At 35.6% G+C, this 19,730-nt stretch overlaps 1 protein-coding gene across 1 annotated transcript in view; it reads left to right on the top strand.

Annotated features, from left to right (window-relative positions):
* Positions 1 to 19,730, top strand: part of LOC131681606 (uncharacterized) — an 86,097-nt gene that overhangs the window by 63,175 nt on the left and 3,192 nt on the right. Inside the window, exons 3-4 of the mRNA XM_058962497.1 lie at positions 10,660 to 10,769; positions 11,423 to 11,569. Of these exons, the coding sequence (XP_058818480.1) occupies positions 10,660 to 10,769; positions 11,423 to 11,569 (257 nt within the window). The remainder of the gene's footprint in view (positions 1 to 10,659; positions 10,770 to 11,422; positions 11,570 to 19,730) is intronic.

The following is a 19,730-nucleotide window of genomic DNA, read 5'->3' as shown; positions in this document are numbered from 1 at the left end:
ACGCAGTGATTTTAAGCGATTGTTTTGTAAGCTTATGAAAAGGCGACAAATCTCTAGTAATAGACCCACACTCTATGCTTATCTTACTACCCATTCGGCTCTGACTGCTACCTAGCGCATCGTCAGAAATTCATATATAATTTCATTTGAAACGAATTAAAATGATTACTTACCAAATCGGTGTTCGTTCTTCTATAGATAAAAGCAACAAACTAATTATGTCGGCACACAGCGAATAATGTGACTTAATTCTTACATAAACTTAAACAGTTTTCACTCCGCTTAAATTCTCCGTTTCCCTTAGGTGAACCTCTCATTATATTAGCTGTAATGTAAGTTGGTTATCGTTTCAAATTTGCGCTCATGTTACAATATATATCATTCAAACTAGACGTCACTCGTAGGTGTTCTATCTACCAACACTTCTGAGTGTTTCGGAGACAAACAACAACTTTAGTTACCATCGCGTTTTGTATTTACTTATGCCGTTTTAGCTTGAACCTGAAATTATATTTAAACCCCAACCACTGTCAGTTCATATATTTTGACAGGTTTGGAGTTAGAAGCTGACTCAGTGTCGACTCAAATACAAACTCCATTTAATTCCTTCATTCCACTGATAACTCTGTCATTTGACCCCGTTATTACCGCCTGATTTTATGGAGATGGTGCTATTTTGATACTCGTCAAGTTTCAGGGTAGATATATTCAGAAGCTAAAATTTTGCATAACTGTAGGCCTATATCGAATAAGCCACGACTGTATGTATGATGATCTTGGTCAGGGTGTTATGGGTCTACAAAATGCATTTTCCGATTTCTCTTGCATTGTCCTATAAGCTAATTTTGATTCAATATCTTGAAATCTTAAAGTGACAAATTTTGCCTTTTTTACTCGTAGTTATTTTTGAATCAACTTCGAATAAACCGTCAGCTGCCCGATCACAGATAATTGACCGCACACCGAACCACCATTACTGTAATGTATCCATCGGGTTGTACCCAGGTGGTACGGGACTTAATCGCTGTTTGATAACAGCCAGCAGGTGCGAGCTACGACAATCCGCGTTTTTTTCTTCTTTCAGACGCCGGGTCACGCAGTGCTATGTAATAGGCAACACGAAGAAAGTGGCCGTCTAGAGCCTGAACTTTAAACGTTGTTTGACTGCCAGCTGACGAACGATGAAAGGTAATTAGTGGTTTCGAAACTAAAGAGCACCCGGTTGATTAGCAAATTTCGGACGAAACTTTCCCGGTGGTAGAAATTGCTCGCTGTTGTCATCGATAAACTTGGTAGACAAACAAACGGGGGTGGAACCTGCAAATTGACAAATTGGTGCTGTTTGAATCGGTTTCAGCTTGTGCGGCCATAGGGCGGGTTGGCATCGTCGGTACCAAAGATGAGAAAGTCCATCGCGGAAACCGTGCTGATTATCTAATCTCCATGAATGAATCAATTCAAACTCACTTTCATTTGCGTGCAATTAATTTCCCCGCTCCAATCGTTTCCACAAACACACACACACCCATCCCGCCAGGTGTTTGCAGATTCACCTTGGCACGGATCTTCGAGATGAAAAGCGATAGCTATCGCAGCACCACCGAAGAATCTCCTGTGAATAGGCAAGCCCATTGAATTGGCTCGGAGGAGAAAGCGCGAGAAAATCGCTCGAGATCGCTTTTAATTCATCTCACCAGCTCACGCTATAACGTCATTGTTTTAGTTACCAGCAACTAAAGGCAGTATGTATTGTTACCATTATTGCAATTGGTGCGCTTTTCAACGCCGTAAAAAAGGCTAGTTGATGGAATGGTTTCCACCCGCGCGCCGTACGTATACCGACTGTCGTGGGAAATGTGAGCGATTTCGCCATTCGACGCTACACCAGCGGAGTAATTTATTGGCGGGTAGTAGGCGACGATTGTGGAATTGTGCGGGAAGTGCCTAAACACTGAGAAAATGTGGAAGGTTTTCGTCATGCCGACGTAACAGAGGACGTCGCCGAGGCGTTGATCTGACGATTTAGGCAGAGGTTGGCTGAAAATAGCTTTAATTGAAAATCAGACTATCTGTTATCCTGAAAAACGTGATTTCTCATCAACCTTTAGAGTTGAACAATTCAATTTACTGCTAACCATGTGGATCATATTTTAGGAAAAGCTCGCTCCTCTGACGAAATGCTGCTAAACAACCACTTCGAAACAAACCGAGGAATGACACCGTAACCAAATTAGACATCAACCTCGCATTGTTGTTCAAATTTGGCCACGGTCTAATGTCAGCCTGTCCCTCTCTCTAATCTGATCTCTCGTCTACGGTACCAACAATGGTTCTATTTGCGTATTCTGTATTTGTGGTGTATAGGTACCGAAAGAGTGGCGCTTTTCGGTGGCACGCGAATCATTACCCCGCAACGTTATGACGGAAACCGTGGCACGTACCATCATCAAGCAGCACATGCACCATCTGCCAAATCGTGCACATCAACAATTATTCCGGATGGCTGCGGATAACCCTTCCAGTACCAACCCGCCTGCCCGGAATGGGCCTAGATTTACGTCAGCTCGTAATCAGATTTTAAAACAAACCACCACCACCATCACCGCCGCCGCCGTTGTCGGTCCGGACCGACCGAGTGCCAACTCAATCTTCTACGGTTCGTAACGTTCTCGAAATGAATAAAAACAATCATAAAAACGACGGGTCCTTCCGGTCCCCGGCAGTCGCGGACGAGAAAGCAACACTCCTAACAATTCGTCGTGTGTGTGCTCATGGCGCGCCGCACAGCTAGAACTGCGCCTCTGCGTAGTTATTTAGTAGGCAACCCGGAGAAAATGGCTGGAAATGTGCAGCTTGCCGCGGTGAAACTCGGGAACTATTCTTCTCCACTAAACACAGTAATTTGAGCCCGCGTTCTCTCTGTGCTGGAGCCGTCGTCGCGGTTTGTGAGCAGTCGAGAACCTTGTTGTGATTTGTGAATTTAGAACACGTGCTGTTTAGGGGTCTTTGCGGGAACACACGTGGCCGGATGTCGATGGAAATGGGAAGGGTTTCGCGAACTGCGAACAGTGAGGTGGATTATGTTCCCCTGGCTTCGGTTTCTGAATGGGTTATTCTAAGGCGTCTTTTGGGTGATATGAGCGTTGGCGCATGCAGTCAAAGTCATATCAGCTGTTGGCGGAAGTATTTCACGAGGTTTAGTCAAATTCTATGCACGTTTTCCATTCAGTACGGGAACGAACGAATAACATAACATTTAGGGCACTAATCGGAGTTTGATAGAATCATTTGCCGAGCAGAGTAAAAAAAATGAATGCCTTAATCCTGGGGCAGTTAATAAATTCTTGGTTTGGATGCCAACAATCGAAATAACAAAAAAATGATTTATCCCTAATTTTCTAACACAAGCATCACTTATACTGCCAGTAACCGTTTTCTTACTTGATAGTCACTGTCGTCCACACTATCTTCACTGCTGCTATCTTGGATATTACTTTAATTAGTTTTTACGATTTATGAATTATGGTCGTAAATCTATCCTCATTGTTTTGTGACTTGCCTTCGGAAGAGCTGATTGTTGCCTTAAATGCACTGAATTTAGTCGTCGTTAATTTTGTATTCGCTGTTGGTTTCGCTGTTTCCGGGTAGTCAATAGATTGTGATTTAAATGAAGCTGCTAAAGTTTCTGTATTTGTTCGTGCTTTGATATGTATTTTTATCTTAGGTCTCGTGCTCTGAGCTTCCCGTACTGTTCCGATTGTTTACAGTACTGACACGTGAGAGATTGATTGTCATAAATACACAGTGTTGTCTGAGAATAGGTATATCCAAGTTATATGGTCACGAAAGAAGGATTCTTGCCATTCGAACACTGTTGAGAAAACCTAGGAAAGGTAGCTTTATCTATCCTTAATGATTGTGGAATGAGAGGTTTTGTCTTATGAAGAAAGTCATATTTGATTACTTTATTAATTTACTGCATTTTTTTATCTTGATAATTCACATGGGTTCGAGTAAATCCTTTCTTAAGGATATTTTTATAATTTTTTTAGTTTTTAATATTTTGGGTCTTTAAGATCCAATCTATGAAAACTAAAACAAGCTAATATTTTTAAAATTTTGCATTGGTAAGGGGTAAAGAAAATTTGTTTCAAATGATCAGAAATGGTTATGAGCCTATGTTTAGAAACCAAAAAAGAATATTTTAACAGCTTTGGTTTAATAAAAAGACTTCGGATTTCGAATTTCGGATTTCGACTTCCGGCTGTTGGATTATGACCCACGTATTCCGAATTTTGGACATCGGATTCCGGATATCAGCTATCGGTTGTCGGAATCCGAGTTTTGGATTTTGATAACTGGATTTCAGATTAAGGATTTTAACATTCGGGTTTATGATATCGAATTTCGGATTCTGTTATACGAATTTCGAATTTCGAATATAGAGTTTCGAAGCTCGAATATCGAATTTCACATTTCGAATTTAGTAATTCTGATTTTGAGTTCGGATTTCCGATTTTAAATAATATTTATGAAATCGAATTACGGAGATCAGCTCTCGGCTCTCGGATACCGGAATTATGATTTCGGATTTTGGACTGCGAATTTAGAATTTTGCATTTCAGATTTCGAATCTCAGATTTGGGACATCGAAATTCGGTTTTCGATTATCGAATTTTGGATTTCGAAGATCGGTTTTCGAATACGAATTTCGAACCTCAGACTTTAACAAACTGCAAACTTCGAATTCAGCTTTTGAAGTTCGGGTTTTAGAATCCGGATATTAGATTCCGAATCTGTAAATTCAAATCTACAATTTTGCGAATTGGAATGTGAAATTTAACATTCGAAATTGAAATGAGAAATGGAAAATAGGAAAGAAGAAATGGGAAGTGGGAAATGAGACATGGAAAATGGGAAATGGAAAATGAGAAATGGGAAATGAGAAATGAATAATTGGAAATGGAAAATGGAAATTAGAAATGCGGAATTTGCTAATTTGCGCATCGAAATGTGAAATTCGAAATTTGAGATTTCGAATATAAAATATCAAATCTCAAATTTTAAATTTCAAAATGCAAATTCCAAATTCCAAACTCCAAATTCCAGATTCCAAATTCCAAATTTCAAATTCCATACTCCAAACTCCAAATTCCAAATTCCAAATTCCAAATTCCAAATTCCAAATTCCAAATTCCAAATTCCAAATTCCAAATTCCAAATTCCAAATTCCAAATTCCAAATTCCAAATTCCAAATTCCAAATTCCAAATTCCAAATTCCAAATTCCAAATTCCAAGTTCCAAATTCCCAATTTCAAATTCCAAATTCCAAGTTCCAAATACCAAATTTTAGATTTTAAAAATTTCAAATCAAAAAATTTCAGATTAAAAAATTTCAAATTAAAAAATTTCGAATTAAAAAACTTTCAATTAAAAAATTTCAAATTAAAAAAAATTCGGATATCAAATATCAAATTCAATTTGAAATATGATATTTGAAATTCGAAATTTGAAATTTGAAATTTGAAATTCGAAATTTGAAATTTGAAATTCGAAATTTGAAATTTGAAATTCGAAATTTGAAATTTGATATTTGATATTTGATATTTGATATTTGAACTTCGAAATTCGAAATTCGAAATTCGAAATTCGAAATTCGAAATTCGAAATTCGAAATTCGAAATTCGAAATTCGAAATTTGAAATTTGAAATTTGATATTTGATATTTGATATTTGATATTTGATATTTGATATTTGATATTTGATATTTGATATTTGATATTTGATATTTGATATTTGATATTTGATATTTGATATTTGATATTTGATATTTGATATTTGATATTTGATATTTGATATTTGATATTTGATATTTGATATTTGATATTTGATATTTGATATTTGATATTTGATATTTGATATTTGATATTTGATATTTGATATTTGATATTTGATATTTGATATTTGATATTTGATATTTGAACTTCGAAATTCGAAATTCGAAATTCGAAATTCGAAATTCGAAATTCGAAATTCGAAATTCGAAATTCGAAATTCGAAATTCGAAATTCGAAATTCGAAATTCGAAATTCGAAATTCGAAATTCGAAATTCGAAATTCGAAATTCAAAATTCAAAATTCGAAATTCGAATTTCGAAATTCGAAATTCGAAATTCGAAATTCGAAATTCGAAATTCGAAAGTTCGAAAATTCAAAAATTCGAAAATTCGAAAATTCGAAAATTCGAAAATTCGAAAACACGAAAACACGAAAATTCGAAAATTCGAAAATTCGAAGATTCGAAAACTCGAAAATTCGAAAATTCGAAAATTCGAAAATTCGAAAATTCGAAAATTCGAAAATTCGAAAATTCAAAAATTCGAAGATTCGAAAATTTGAAAATTCGAAAGTTCAAAAATTCGAAAATTCGAAAATTCAAAAATTTGAAAATTCGAAAATTCGAAAATTCGAAGATTCGAAGATTCGAAAATTCGAAAATTCGAAAATTCGAAAATTCGAAAATTCGAAAATTCGAAAATTCGAAAATTCGAAAATTCTAAAGTTCGAAAATTCGAAAATTCGAAAATTCGAAAATTCGAAAATTCGAAAATTCGAAAATTCGAAAATTCGAAAATTCGAGAATTCGAAAATTCGAAAACTCGAAAATTCGAAAATTCGAAAATTCGAAAATTCGAAAATTCGAAAATTCGAAAATTCGAAAATTCGAAAATTCGAAAATTCGAAAATTCGAAAATTCGAAAATTCGAAAATTCGAAAATTCGAAAATTCGAAAATTCGAAAATTCGAAAATTCGAAAATTCGAAAATTCGAAAATTCGAAAATTCAAAAATTCGAAAATTTGAAAATTTGAAGATTTGAAAATTCGAAAATTCGAAAATTCGAAAATTTGAAAATTCGAAAATTCGAAAATTCGAAAATTCGAAAATTCGAAAATTCGAAAATTCGAAAATTCGAAAATTCGAAAATTCGAAAATTCGAAAATTCGAAAATTCGAAAATTCGAAAATTCGAAAATTCGAAAATTCGAAAATTCGAAAATTCGAAAATTCGAAAATTTGAAAATTTGAAAATTTGAAAATTTGAAAATTTGAAAATTTGAAAATTTGAAAATTTGAAAATTTGAAAATTTGAAAATTTGAAAATTTGAAAATTTGAAAATTTGAAAATTTGAAAATTTGAAAATTTGAAAATTTGAAAATTTGAAAATTTGAAAATTTGAAAATTTGAAAATTTGAAAATTTGAAAATTTGAAAATTTGAAAATTTGAAAATTTGAAAATTTGAAAATTTGAAAATTTGAAAATTTGAAAATTCGAAAATTCGAAAATTCGAAAATTCGAAAATTAGAAAATTAGAAAATTCGAAAATTCGAAAATTCGTAGATTCGAAAATTCGAAAATTCGAAAATTCGAAAATTCAAAAATTCAAAAATTCAAAAATTCAAAAATTCAAAAATTCAAAAATTCAAAAATTCAAAAATTCAAAAATTCAAAAATTCAAAAATTCAAAAATTCGAAAATTCGAAAATTCGAAAATTTGAAAATTCGAAAATTCAAAAATTCGAATATTCGAAAATTCGAAAATTCGAAAATTCGAAAATTCGAAAATTCGAAAATTCGAAAATTCAAAAATTCGAAAATTCGAAAATTCGAAAATTCGAAAATTCGAAAATTCGAAAATTCGAAAATTCGAAATTGAAAATTCAAATTTGAAATTGAAAATTTGTTCAAATTTTAGATTGGAGTTTAAGTTTAAGATTTGAAATTTTCATTTTTCAAATTTGAAGTTTCAAGTTGATAGATGATTAAGAAACGTGAGTAACTTAAAAGAGGGCATAATTTGGGGGCGGGTATAGTGTAGTTGGTAAATCAATTTCCTCGTACGCAGTTCACCTGGGTTCGACTCCCAACTCCGCACATAGGGTTAGAGTTTTTTCTAGAGAGATTTTTCTAACCCAACAAAGAGGCGAACGACCCCAGGGTTAAAACCTCTATAACAAAAAAAGCTTATTTTCTTTGTTTTTGTTTAAACAAAATTCCAAATATCACGAAACTTGTCGCGTTTTGGAAGATTTTTGTAAATCGCATTGTAATTTTAAATGACATTCAGAATAATATTGCACAATGAAATTATAGTTCTGTCAGCCAATTTTAAATGAAATTTAAAAACAAAGTTAGGAGTTATCGTTAGAAAAGCATTTTTATTGATAGTTTCTCCATTCCTTTAAACTTTTAAAATGTTTATTTTTTTCTTTAGGTTTTACTTCACAAAAGATCAAAAATTTAAATTAATAAAAAAACGTTTTTTTTTAATTTACTTTTTATCATAAACTAGTGTCTACCCGTCGCGCGTTGCTGCGACACTCTGCGAAATAGGAGGAAAACATAATTTATTCCAAAGCGCCATCTGGTGGGCAGATAATCTCCAACTAATAGCATACAAACACGCCCCGTACCAAATACCTACTGTGTGCAAATTTTTACGGAAATCGGTTAAACCGTTTGGGAGTCTATAAATCATATACATGCAAACTTTGACATTTATATATATATATATATATATATATATATATATATATATATATATATATATATATATATATATATATATATATATATATATATATATATATATATATATATATATATATATATATATATATATATATATATATATATATATATATATATATATATATATATATATATATATATATATATATATATATATATATATATATAGATAGATAGATAGAGATAGATAGATTTTCGATCTTTAGTGAAAAATGGCCCAATATTAGTTTCAGTGTATATTTTTTCGTGCAGAAGTGTTCATGTCCTGTAACTTTTTCTCAGATTGTTTCGCTGTATAAAATACGGCAATCGAAAAATAATTTTTGGAAAATGCTGCATGTGGAAAAGTCTTTTTCTGTCAAAATGTTCCAATTGCCACAGGAAATTATGAAGTTTTATGATCCAAACACAACTACAACGTTTTGTTCAAGTCGGAGATGGTCATATTTTATGGTCGGACACTTTCTCATGGAATCTCCCAATACTAACACTCTCTGCATAACAAAAAAAAATGAAAAATTGAACTTCCCATAGAATTAGCCTCCTCTTGCCATTAATCCAGGGCATCTGGTTACTCTGCATTTACTCAATGACCTTCAGTTATGTTTTCATCAATTTATACAGAGTGCTAAGCGGATATCATATCGCGACTTTCTATTTACTCTCAGATCCTCAATTTTGATTCCACCATTTCTACAGAAATATAAAAAGATACTTTCATTATTATCGATTCCGCGAAATCATTTTAACTAAATTGATTCCTGCTTCAGCGCATATTTACCATCTGTCATCTGAACATCTCGCAAACTTGTCGAAGCATCTCCTTTTCGAAGCCTACCCGTGGCCAGATGCAACAATCTAATTTCCTCTTTTACTCTCGCGCTCATGCCACCTCCCATAACCTCCCGCGCCGCCATCTAGATGGCGTCGCAGAACATCTGCTTTGTAAAGTCTAGGTACTTTTCGCCAGCACAAAAACGATTTCATCAAAACAGGAAAAGCCGCCCGAAAATAAATCAACACTCTTAACAAGTTCTCTTCCTTCCGGGACAGACAATAATAGGAGAGAAAAAAAAAATCCTGCGGATGTTTGAATATCCTTTTCCTCGAAGCGTGCATCTGTTGCGGTTTAGCGTTCCGAAGAATTCGCACCGTTTTGGTTTTGCGTAAACACAAACCGACCGGGGACGGGATCGGGCCAAACAGTTGCGGTTAGGTTAGGTCATTTCACGTTGCGGTCAGCAGCACATAAAAGACGCTGACAATTAACTTTATTGCGAAAAGGAAAATATTTGCTCACGTCCCTTGGGATGGTCGCCTGTGGTCGGTGGTAAGTGTACAGCAGGAGCTATGCTGGCGTTCATGCGGTGTTGAAAACAACTAACAACAATGGATTGCAGCCCTGGGAGGCAACTGGAAAGCTGCTACGAACTGCTACGGACAACGCGAGACCATATTGCAGTTGTTTAGATTATCCCCAATAGTCCCGAACGAAAAAAACAGAAAATCGTATCAACTTTCGATAAACAGGCCCACTTCGGAAATGGTCTTTCGAAATTTTTCCACTTACTTGCAGTCCACCGGATCGGAACGAACGCGTTTTTGTGTTCGACGACCGTCAGCGCAGTGGCCAGTTCTAACATTCAGCTGCCGATCGGACGGCAGCTGAGTGTGGTTTTGTTTCCGTGGCGAACCTGAACATGGCAGGCCATCCATCGGTAAATATGCAAATGTTAGGGCACTGAGCTGCAATCTTACCGCCGCCGCCGAGTCGAGTGTTGAAAAAAGTATAGTGTTTCTCAATCCCTGTAGAGCGGTTCCCTTTAAAACAGCTATGCGGGAAGATGTGTTTTTTTTCGGAATCGGGAAGTGTGGGATCAAATTTCTACCGCAATGTTATGTATGGGTTGGTCGTACCATCGAAGACCGCCATTTTTTTTGTAATGATGATGAGAGTACGTGGAGTAATATTTGCATTTTCACGCCTACTGCGTATCGAATGGAGAACAGTTAAGTCATTTAACGGGAATTAAAGATTCTAACGATGATTTTTTACTTTTTTTCAGACAACCATCAAAATATACACGGCATGCCTCCGTCAGGACATTGAGTACAAAACGCTAGGGATCTCGTACGACGCAACCAGCAAAAGTGTTGTTCAGCAATTGCTTAGACGGTGAGTGATTTATAACAATATCAAAAGACATCACAAATTTCAGTTAAATTGTCTTAGTGCTTGTTTCGTTGTTTTATTATCATAGATAGCAGATGTTTAGGCGAGAACAAATTTTATTTGAAAACCTGTCTACACTGCCAAATCGATATACGTTGCAAATTAATAACTCACTACTGCCATCTACTTAACTGTTACCTACAATTGTGTGACAGTTGCGTTCCAGCTGTATAGAAGCGATTATTGCGCCATCTACAAATGTTTGCTTATGCCGTTTTTTGTTTGACCACGAAGCTGAGTCAGATTATAAATCTAACTGCGGTATACTGACTCGGTTTAACATCAGGCAAAACACATTCAAGTGTGTTAATAAGATGCTACATTTATCCTGGCGCTTACACAGAAGTGAAATATCAGCCTAAACTTCTGTTATCTGTGTTATTAAATTGCTACATTGGTCCCAGTTTAATTTCCAGCAAAGCTTCCATTCCGACACCATTCAAATGTCATTTTGGACTATCGCTCAAGAACCCCTTACTCTCCAGTGATTTCATCTCTATCCTCTTGCTTCTTAACATAAATTTTAATCGCCTCTCTTGTTTAAAACAAATTTTCACCATGGCTCACGTTTCATCCTTTCCATCCAATCCACACAGATGCAAAATGCGACACCGGGATCCACGGTTGTTCTACCTCACAATGGAAGTTACGGTACGGCGACCGGGCGTGAAATCGGTGCTGGAACTGGACGACGAAGCCCGACCGGCGCTGCTGCAAGCTTGCCATCCCAAGGGTGACTCCAGGTAGGGCGAATTTTACATATTTTCACCAGAGCTCTAATTTGCATTCGCGTGGAATAACTTGGGGAGTTTATCTGATCACCGCGGATTTGTGGGATTTTATTGGAGTTGTATTTTTAGTTTCACTGAAGTTGATGAATTTATACAAATGCTGGCTGACTCGGACAGTTGACTGTGTAATTGAGGTTACGTCAAAGTTTTGGTTTTGGAACAACAGTCATATTTACTATTTTATATAGAATTCTGTAACGATCATTAAACCAATTTGCTCTATCTAGTACAATTAAGTTTTTGACTAAAATTGTTTTCAATTCAACTGTTTAAGGAATCACGCAACTGTATTTTATATACTGTTTTGATTTTGTTATTAATATTCGGAATAAAGATTTCCAATTACTGTTTCAATTCGAAATGAGAGTTGTAAAAAGATTCTAATCGAGTAATCGGTGTTGGGATTCGAATACAGGATTAGGATTGAGATTCGAATTTGAAACACGGATTTTTAGTTGGGATTTGAATTTCTTGTTTCAGATTCGGAATTGAAATTACAATTCAAAATTGGATGATGGGGTAAGATTCAAAATTTGTATCCGAAATTAAGAGAAAGATTTAAATTCGAGTCTGGCATTCGGGTTCGGAATCACTCTTAGGAATTTGGAATTGGGACTAGAAGCTGAGAGTGGTATTAGGAGAAAAAATTTATGTGGGGTTTCAAATTAGTGTTGAGGGTTTAAATTGGACATCGGTTTCGATCTGGCTAATCGTTATTTGAATTCACAAATGGGATAGTGATTGAGAATCGTGTGTTTGGATTTGGAATTAAATCCAGATTTGAAATTTTCGACCTGGAATTAGAATTGGGATAGGAAATTGAGTTAAGAATTGGAATTAGAATTACCACATTCACTGATTTGTTTATTTTCGTAAAATCTTCAACTTTGTTTCGTAAACCACAGAAATAAAATTCATTGATTTCTAGCGATCTTCGTGAACATTCATATTCAACTATATACTGCATGCATATTTACTAATACTAAAATAGACCACCATTGGCGTCATAATTAGAGATTTGAAATTAAATAATTGAAATATTGAGATTGGGTTTCTGCTTTGGAGCGGAGATTCCAATTGGGGTTGGAATATTTGGGATGGAGATTCGGAGCTTAGGTTGCGGAATTGGGCTTTGAATCTGATATGAATTCGGTACTGGGGATATAATTCGAAATAGGGATTGGGTTGGCTTTCAGCGATGAGATTTGGACAAAGATTGAAGGTTTCTAATTGGGATTTGGAGATATAATTGGGACTTAGATTTCGAATCGATATTTGGAATTAGGAATCTAAGACGAGTATGGGATTGGGATTGAAGTTACAAATTAGGTTTTCGTATTCAAATTGGTGTTTGATTTTGAATCTTGGATTAGGATTTCTTATTAAAGTTCGTGCAAGGGATGTGGATTAAATGTCCGATATGAAATTTAAATTCGGATACAAGGTTTCAACTGGGTTAATTTGGAATAAGGATTGATAATTTTGCTAATATAAACGTATTTTTAACAGTAATTATATCGATTTCAGATTTCTGAGTAATTTATTGTTATCTAATGATTTTTGTGAATTCTTCTCGAATGTTTTACACATATTCAGAAAGTCTGTTTTGACCATCTTTCGCCACGAACTGGATCAATGATATTATGGTTTGCTTTCTCATTTTAGGACTGACTTTCTGATTTTGGGTTTTGATTCGAATTTTGCATTTGGGATTGAGATTCGGAATTCAGGATAAGACTTGGAATCGAGGTTTGGACTACAAAGCAGGATTTGGAATTGCGAATATTACTTCATTGGAAATGGTTCGAAAATGGGAACGTGATTCAGAATTGGAAGAATTGAAAACGAAGTTCGAAATTAGGTTTGAGTTACCTATTCGGTTGGGATTCGGCATAGGAGTTTACTATGTGAGCTGGTGGTCAGCATTTACAGTGGCGATAGGATTCGGATTTGAGTTTGATATTCGTAATTGGATCTGGTTTTCGTAAGCCGAATTTAGAATTGGTAAACGGATATGAAACTGCGAAATTGCAGTTCGGATTTGAATTCATAATTAGGACTCGGATTTCGGATGGTGATCTGGAAAAGAGATAGCGAATCGAGAATGGGAATGTGTTTCCATAGCAGTGTCCAGCTTTCAAAATGAGAACTGAGGCTGGGAGTTTTAAAAATAAGTTAAACTCGAGGTTCGGATTGGACTTTAAAATTGAGAAAGTATGCTCAAATTGTTATTAGAATTTTTAGACCGCAATTAAGATTCTGAATTACGATTGGCATTGAATTATTCGGTATTTAGGACTCATGATTGACTTTGAACTTTGGAATCAGAATCAGAGATTGAAATTTACTATTGGGATTAAAATAGAGATATGTAATTGGGATTTTGGTATTGAGAATTAGAATTCAATGAGATACAATAAAACTTCGTAAATGAGTCTTGTAGTTAATATTGAAAACTGGATTTAGAATTAAATCCGAGATTACGATTCGACATGGGAATATTGAACTGTTGATTGTAAATCAGGATTGGGATGAAGTTCCGGATTCGGAAGTGCGATTTACAGCTCGAAGTTAGGGTTCGGAATTGAGAAAATGAATCGAGAACAGGATTGATTTTCGGAATCAGGATTGAAAGTTGTAAATAAACATTGGGACATGGAATTGCGAATTCGAAATGAAAGTTGAAGTTCAAGTTTATTTTATATTTAGATTAAGAATTCAGTGTCAGGATTTGCAATGCGGTTTGAGAATGGAATGAGATTTGGTGCTGGGACTTGGAAGCGAAATGGATTTGGTGTTGAGGCAATGTGGTTTAAAATTTAGCCACAATAATGACTTAGATTCAAAAAAGAGTATGGGATTGGCCTTCCAAATTGATTAAAAATCCTGTATTTAAATTGCTGCTTGGAATTGATTAAGGCTTGGAATGTTTACTAATTCGAATTGACATGTATTTAGAATTAAAATTCAGATTTAAGAATTGTAGATGAGAAATGGATATCGGATTAGATATTGAATTTGCTTCTCGAAATTGGTATGAAATATTTGCATAAAGATTTCAGTTACTGACGAGAGGAACACAAAACAAAAAATTCAACTTTTCAAAGTTAGCTCTTGTGGCCTTATGCGCAAATAGGTTAATCAATGTTTTCCATTAAGCTTGAGCTTGAGCTTATGCGACCACCATTGGCTGCTACAGTCGTGATTCGCTGGTTGGGCCACAGACTTGTCCAACTAACGAATTTGTTCGCTAGTTGGACCGTCAGACAAATGTCAAAAACTCTCCAAAAGAGATGTTGGCAGTGTAAATGTATCTGTTCACATCTATAAATATTTCCAGATTGATTGTCAAAGTAAATTTTAAATAAGATTTTGGCGTTCAGATGCTTTTTAGTTGGACAATGGTCCAATTAGTTCGTGATCCATCGAATCACGACTGTACTCCGTTATCGATTTGGACTAGCTCAAGTTGCACAGGGAATCAGTAGATTATTATGCTTGGAAGTAGCGATACATCTTTCAATGAGCAACTCCTGGTAATCCTAAAATGTTCATTGATCAATACCGGCGTCGACCAGAACCGAACGTAGATCGCGGAAGGAAAGGGAAGGGGAATGTTAGTCCGATACTTGCTTTTGCTAGAGGCCGTATATACTACTGCGCACTCCACAAGTATCACGTGAGGAGGATATTTGTTAGTAATATAGAAGTTGAATTCTACTTCTTCATTACCGACGCCACAGAGGTGTTTCCACTATCTGGACTGGATATCGATCCATCAACTCATGGACCGGAAACCAAAGGCTTTATTTCCTTTCCGAAAGAAGACATGATCACAAAAATTTTTCACCTCAGCAAAATCTCAACGACTTCGGCTGGGATTGAATACAGTCCAACTGGAATGAGTGGCGGTCACGCTTAACACTCAAGAACCGGCGTCGTCTTGGTTAATCAGTTTTTTTTCCATTGGGGATAAAGGTTGCATACTCGCAAGTGTTTGGTACTCATGCCAAAAGAATTCTCTATACTCGTCAACAACCCAGAGCTCCCGTGCTTGGTTATCCAAGATACCAGCAAGTTGCTTTAGGCGTCCACCTACGTTGTGTGAATTGTTAGAATTAACTCGTGTCAATTAGGTGTGAGTTTGGATATGTCGTCTAACTGGCAGTAAGATGGTGTCTGTTACTGACGAGTGGAATACGAAACATTAAAACCCAACTTTATAAAGATTCTATTTTTTATTGGAAAAATGGTTAGTAACTGTGGATTCAGGTAGAGATTCGAAAGTCAGATTAGTATTCGAGATAGAGAAAGATAGAATTTTGAGCGAGTTTTGGGATAGGATTTCAAATTTGACATAGGAATCCGTAATAGAAATTTGCATTCGGCATAGGGATTCGACACCGAAGTTTGGAAAGGATTTTCACGTTATGAATGGAATTAAGATTCGGATGTGAATTTGGAGTTCATAATCGGGATTTGTAAGAGGAATTGGTAATAGAATTCGGTTTCATAATTGTGACTGAGAAACGGAATTGTAATATAGAATTAGAATTTACGATCTGGAATTGTGATCCCGATCAGAAGCTCATGTCAAAAATCTATCATAATTATATCCCGTGTTGATACTTGTTATAAATTTTTGTTGTTTTAACTGCTAACGACACCAGATTTATAACAGTGTTTAAAACGAAAATTCTATTATCATTTTGTAATTTAATTCTGACCTGGATTTAAAAGTATTGTATTATTCGGAATAGCGTCTATGATTAGGAATGACGTGACACTCTGATTTCGGAATTAGCATTTGTGAAGCTTAGTATTCGAAATGGGTATACGGAAATTGGATTCAGAATCCAAATTGGGACGTGCAAAATCATGTAGATAGCAAAACTTAAAAATTTCTTATTTGTTTTAATTTTAATCATACTTTATAATAAAGAATGGGATCCTCTAGTACCAACCATTCTATTAATTGCTATCATAGTTGAAATTGTGGTTATATGATCGGTGGGAGTTTGTTGGCTTAAAATGATTAGAACTCATTGGATCTTCCGCAGTAGAATGGGATGAGATAGAATATAAACATTCCCTTCTATATTCTGGCTCTCAGTTCTTAGCTGAAGTGCGAATACTTACTATCTTTCCTTTTTGGAAAGTGGGAATGAAAATTTTTATTTAACGTTCATCTTTGAAGTTAAGATTGAGAGTAGAATATTGGTTCAGAAATTGGGTTTTATTTTCGTAATTAACTTTAAGATTTTGTGTTTGAGTTTAAAACTGCAGATTGAAATTACGTATTAGGATGAAAAGAATCGAGATTGGAGATTCGGAATAGGAGTTGGAGTTGGAAAAGTGAGAATTTGAAGCAGGATTCGGGATAAGATTATGAATTCTAATTTATTATTGGAACTTGTGATAGAGACAGGGAATCTTAATCGCAACGAGCTTGCGAGAATAGGGTAGGGATTCAGCATTAAGTAAGTAATATTTATTTGAAAACGGGATTGTGGATGCGAGTTTGGCAGGGTAGTGAAATTCGGAATTGTGTACTAAATTTCGAAACGGGATCGAATTTCATTTCTAATTCAAAATGAAGGTTAAGAATAGCTTTTCGAAGTTAGGAATCGCATTCGAAATTGAAACTGAGATACAGAATTGTGATTGGAATTTCAAACCGGGATCAGAGATTAAAATTGGGATTTGCGATTGGCATCTTCGAATCTCAAATCTTCAACTCGAAATGACTGCGATTCGCCTAATCCACTTCGGGTTTCGCGAGCTGATGATAAGGGCAAGTCGTTTTTTGTTTATACAGTCCTTTTTCACCAGTCGAATGTGCGGAAGTAAAGTCCTCTTCCATCGACGGTCATGCCAAGAATTTTTGTTTTTTTCCGGAATGGGATTACGGAATCGTGAGTGCGGTTCTCCAGTTTTCCGGGATAGGTTCGGTTCCCCAAATCCTGTTGAATCCGTCTACTAGTGTTTTGTTACCAACCTATGGGGTAGTTACATTAACAGCGGATAGCCACCATCGTCCGGTAGAATTGGCCTCTTCTGTACATAGCGCAGCAGCGCGTTACAAACTGGAGGAAGGCTTTGTATAATCTTGTTTCGCGTCTGGTGTCCATGTTATAGGGGTGTCTTCTATTGTATGTTTCGTTTTGTGAAACGCGTGTAGGAGGGAGGAGTCCCCAGTGAGAAAATCAAAATGTTTTCCAATTTCGTTTGTTAACCGTTCATATTTTGTCTTCTTTTGCAACTTAGGACATGTCGCCCTTCTCCACAACGCCGCAGTCGATGAGTCGGAACATATTCCGTGCATTGCCTGATTCCTGAGACGGCAAAAATCCGCCAATCTCTCATCTCATCAATGATGGTCAAGTCATTTTTCTGTCGACCTTCGATTGGTCAATCAAGGTCATCCGAAACGTTGTCTTCGTAAGTGAGCAAATCCGTCCAACGACGAGTTCTCGCATCAATGTATCCATTAAAAGGAAGGGAGTCCGCGGTTGTTTTAAGAGATTCCGTTTTTTTCTTGCGACGTCGCTTACTTCCTGTAGACTATATATAGATGCCACCGTGCATCGAGCGGGACAATTCATGTTTCAGGCGACCGTGATCAAGTCGAGGTTTAATATCATTGGCTCGGACGGCATGTTAGCGGTAAAGGTTCGACCCTGGCAGTATTTGCTAGTGGTCTTTAAAATTGCGATTCATTTGTTATTCAGAATTGGGATTTAGAATTCGATTTTGGATTCAAGAAAAGCCTTTTTTATCGCTATCAGAGGTGAAATTCGTAAATAGTTAAAATTGCTTGAGTCTGAGGGTAGGTTCAAGATTGAGTTCGAGTTCTCGGAATTGACATGGAATTGGATTGTGGTTCAGCATTGGAAGATTCCAAAAATAAAGAATTGGAAGATTCTAATTGATTTGCTGGGATAACTGACAAAAATGCTAACTAATAAGGCTACACTCACTGTGAAGGAAGACCAATAGTGTCAAACGAGGACGAGTTTACAGTTTATGGAATATCAAATAAAAATTATATTGAAGTTTTGATGGTTGCTGTATTTAGAAATTTGATCGCTATTGGTTTATGTAAAAAAAAGAAGAATTCTGTTCTTCATTTAATGACCCAATTGAAATCTGCATTCGAGAGTGTAGTTCGAGCTAAGAAAAGAATTTACCCTGAGAATGGGACTTACGATTCGAAATCGAAGTTTAGCTTCGGATTTGGATTTCAGATTCAAAATAAGAATTTGTAAGTGAAACGCGAAATTTGTAATGAATTTAGAATTTGGGACTGGGATTCGGAATTGTGTTCAGAAATTGGAACTGGGATATGAAATTTGCATTTCGATTTGGGATAAACATTTAGAATGATTGCTGGGATTTTGATTCGGGATAGGAAATCGGAAAGTGCAATAAGTTCAAGATTTGGGATATATCATTAGAGATTCAGAATTTCCAGTAGGTTTGGCAAGTTGGAATTGCAATTCACATTCAAACTTTTTATTCGAAACTGCACTAGATAGAAGGATATTGGCTCAGAAATTGGGTTTGGGTCTCGATATGGACTCTAGAAAAGAGTATTGGGCTTTGAAGCTGTAGTTTGGATTTGTTTAGAATTTGGTTTTGGAAATTGAAAAAAAATTAGACTGGAATTCTGATTCGAATACAGATTCCTAATTCATAAGAAGAATTTGGAATTCAGATTGGGTTTCTTATTTGAAAAAAACTTACGAGAATGAGGTAAAACCTAGGCATCGACTAAGTCATTCCTGTTTGAGAATGGGATTCTAGATTAGAATTGTGATTCAGTTTCATTGTTCAATGTTCGGAGTAATTGTCAAAGTTTGGAATTTAATTTGAAATCCGGAAGTAGGATTCTGATTCCACAAGAAATGCAATTAGGATTCAGAATTGAGTCAAAAATGCGAATCGGCATTGGAACGTAGATTGTGGTTGGAAATTTAAGAGAACGCTTAGGATACCCTATCGAGTGTGGTTCACGTAATTTGCATTCTGAATAGAGATTTGATTTATTGGGGTTGGGATTCGAGCTTGGAATTGAGCTTCAGAATTCGGGAGAGGTATTTGAAATTGGAAT

This window comes from Topomyia yanbarensis, chromosome 2 (assembly GCF_030247195.1).
Source record: "Topomyia yanbarensis strain Yona2022 chromosome 2, ASM3024719v1, whole genome shotgun sequence".
Taxonomy (NCBI): Eukaryota; Metazoa; Arthropoda; class Insecta; order Diptera; family Culicidae; genus Topomyia; species Topomyia yanbarensis.
Note: the sequence above shows the minus strand (reverse complement) of the source record. Positions and strands in the feature narration are given on the sequence as shown.